This window comes from Salvelinus sp. IW2-2015, unplaced genomic scaffold, assembly GCF_002910315.2.
Source record: "Salvelinus sp. IW2-2015 unplaced genomic scaffold, ASM291031v2 Un_scaffold1402, whole genome shotgun sequence".
Taxonomy (NCBI): domain Eukaryota; kingdom Metazoa; phylum Chordata; class Actinopteri; order Salmoniformes; family Salmonidae; genus Salvelinus; species Salvelinus sp. IW2-2015.
The window spans coordinates 231180-233084 of NW_019942885.1; the positions used below are offsets into that span (position 1 = coordinate 231180).

The window sequence follows — 1905 nt, forward strand, 5'->3', positions numbered from 1 at the left end:
CACATTGAGGGAGAAGGACTTTCTCCTTGCACCCACCAGACTATGCCAAGTCTCTGACCTCCTCCCTATAGGCTGTACTCATTGTTGACGGCTGATGCAGGCCTACCACGATGCTGTTTTAATCAGCAAAATGTCGCATGTGTATATTTGCTCGTGTATTTGGCCACGCAGTCCATGGTGAACAGGGAGTACAGGAGGCTCAGCACGCAGTCATGGGTGAACAGGGAGTACAGGAGGAGACTCAGCACGCAGTCATGGGTGAACAGGGAGTACAGGAGGAGACTCAGCACGCAAAATGCTAAGTTGTCCGTGACCAGATTCGAACTCGCAACTTTTGGGTTGCAAGATGTTCGTGTTACACGCACACTCATCCACCTCGACCAACCACCCTTCTTTCATTTTAGCTTTAAGTAATCTTCTGTCTTATGTAACCATACCAAATGTAAAATATCATACTAAATGCAGTGTCTCGGATTTACATACAGAACAATACGAAATGCTCTAGGACCAGGTTGGTATAGTGGGTTCAAGAACTCTGATACAGCCAGTCCGTTCTTCTAATGTTTTGGAGTCAGGGTAATCTGATCCTAGATCTGTGGTTAAGAATGAAGTCTTCCTCGCAGGTTGAGGAAGACTACATGTAGTTACAGCAGAATACCACTAGGTGGTGGTGTGTAGCTATATTTGACCGACTACTAGACAAACTACATTGACAGAGTGGAGTCAGTCTGMGATATGCATGGGTGAATCACTGAATTACGTTCATTTCTTTGTTTACATTTCATTTCATCACTTATTATGACACATTGAACACACATTGATTGTTTTCTCTTAGTCAGGGTTAGCTCGATGCTCGCTGTCTGTATTGTGTTCTGCCTCCGTAGACACAGATGCTCTTAATTGAATTAACAGAAGATAATTGTTTAAACAAATCATACATGACTCATTATGCACATTTGTTTGTGATTATACGATTATACTTAGACTTAACTAATCTCTAACCCCCCTTTCCCTCTCTCCATCCCTCTCTGTAGGGACCCGGACTGCCTGGACTGGCTGTAAGTCAGTATTTGTTGATTATAAAGAATTAAAGACTTATTTAGAAAAAAATAACTAGTCATAAGATAAATATTATTCTGAACTGAATTACACTGGTAATGTATCCTCTTCTACCAGAAGGATAAATATCATCCTCTCTCCTCCTCTCTCATGTTATCTGTATATCATCATTACTCCTCTCGTCTTACGATATCTCTGTATGTCATGTATATCTACTGTATCTGTAATAGTCTCTGTATCTTGTATAATCTCTGTCATCTGTATATTCTGTACAATTCCTCTACTCTCTTCTCTACATCCTTCTCTCTCTCCTCCATATGCTCCTTCTCTCTACATCTCTTTCCTCTCTTCTACTCGTCTCTGTTCCATTCTCGTTTCGATCTCTCTCATTCTTCTTCGTCCTTCTGCGTCTCCCTCATCTCATCTCACTCTCTGACTTCCTCGGACATACTCACCCTAGATGCCATCTAAAGCATGAGATGTGGCTCTCAGATGGCCCTTGCCTTGTCGTGGCCCCGAATCTGCTGAAACTGTAGCTACTGAGCTTATTGTGACCCCTCTTTTGCCCTCCTGTCTTGTTGCAAGTACAGCCTCCATCCTTGTCGTGTCGTGTGGAAATGCATCTGTCTTTGTCCGATGAGTCCAAATTTTGAGATTTTGGTCCCAACCGCAGGTCCTTTTGTGAGACCGCCAGATGTAGGTGAAACGGATGACCAACTCCAAACTCAACATGAAAGATGGATTGGGCAGTGTGTAGCGAGTAAGTACGACTTTGGTCGACCTGTCTCTCAAGAGGACCAGTCTAGCCTACGGGCGTGGGCCTTTCTACAGGAAATTAGCAAGGAC

General features: G+C 43.4%; 1 protein-coding gene across 1 annotated transcript in view; it reads left to right on the plus strand.

Annotated features, from left to right (window-relative positions):
- LOC112070717 (collagen alpha-2(IX) chain-like) overlaps nt 1-1107 on the plus strand; it is a 15264-nt gene extending 14157 nt beyond the window's left edge. Inside the window, exon 7 of the mRNA XM_024138160.2 lies at nt 1035-1107. Coding sequence (XP_023993928.1) covers nt 1035-1091 — 57 coding nt within the window. The 3' untranslated portion in view covers nt 1092-1107. The remainder of the gene's footprint in view (nt 1-1034) is intronic.
- Nucleotides 1108-1905: the final 798 nt, after the last annotated feature.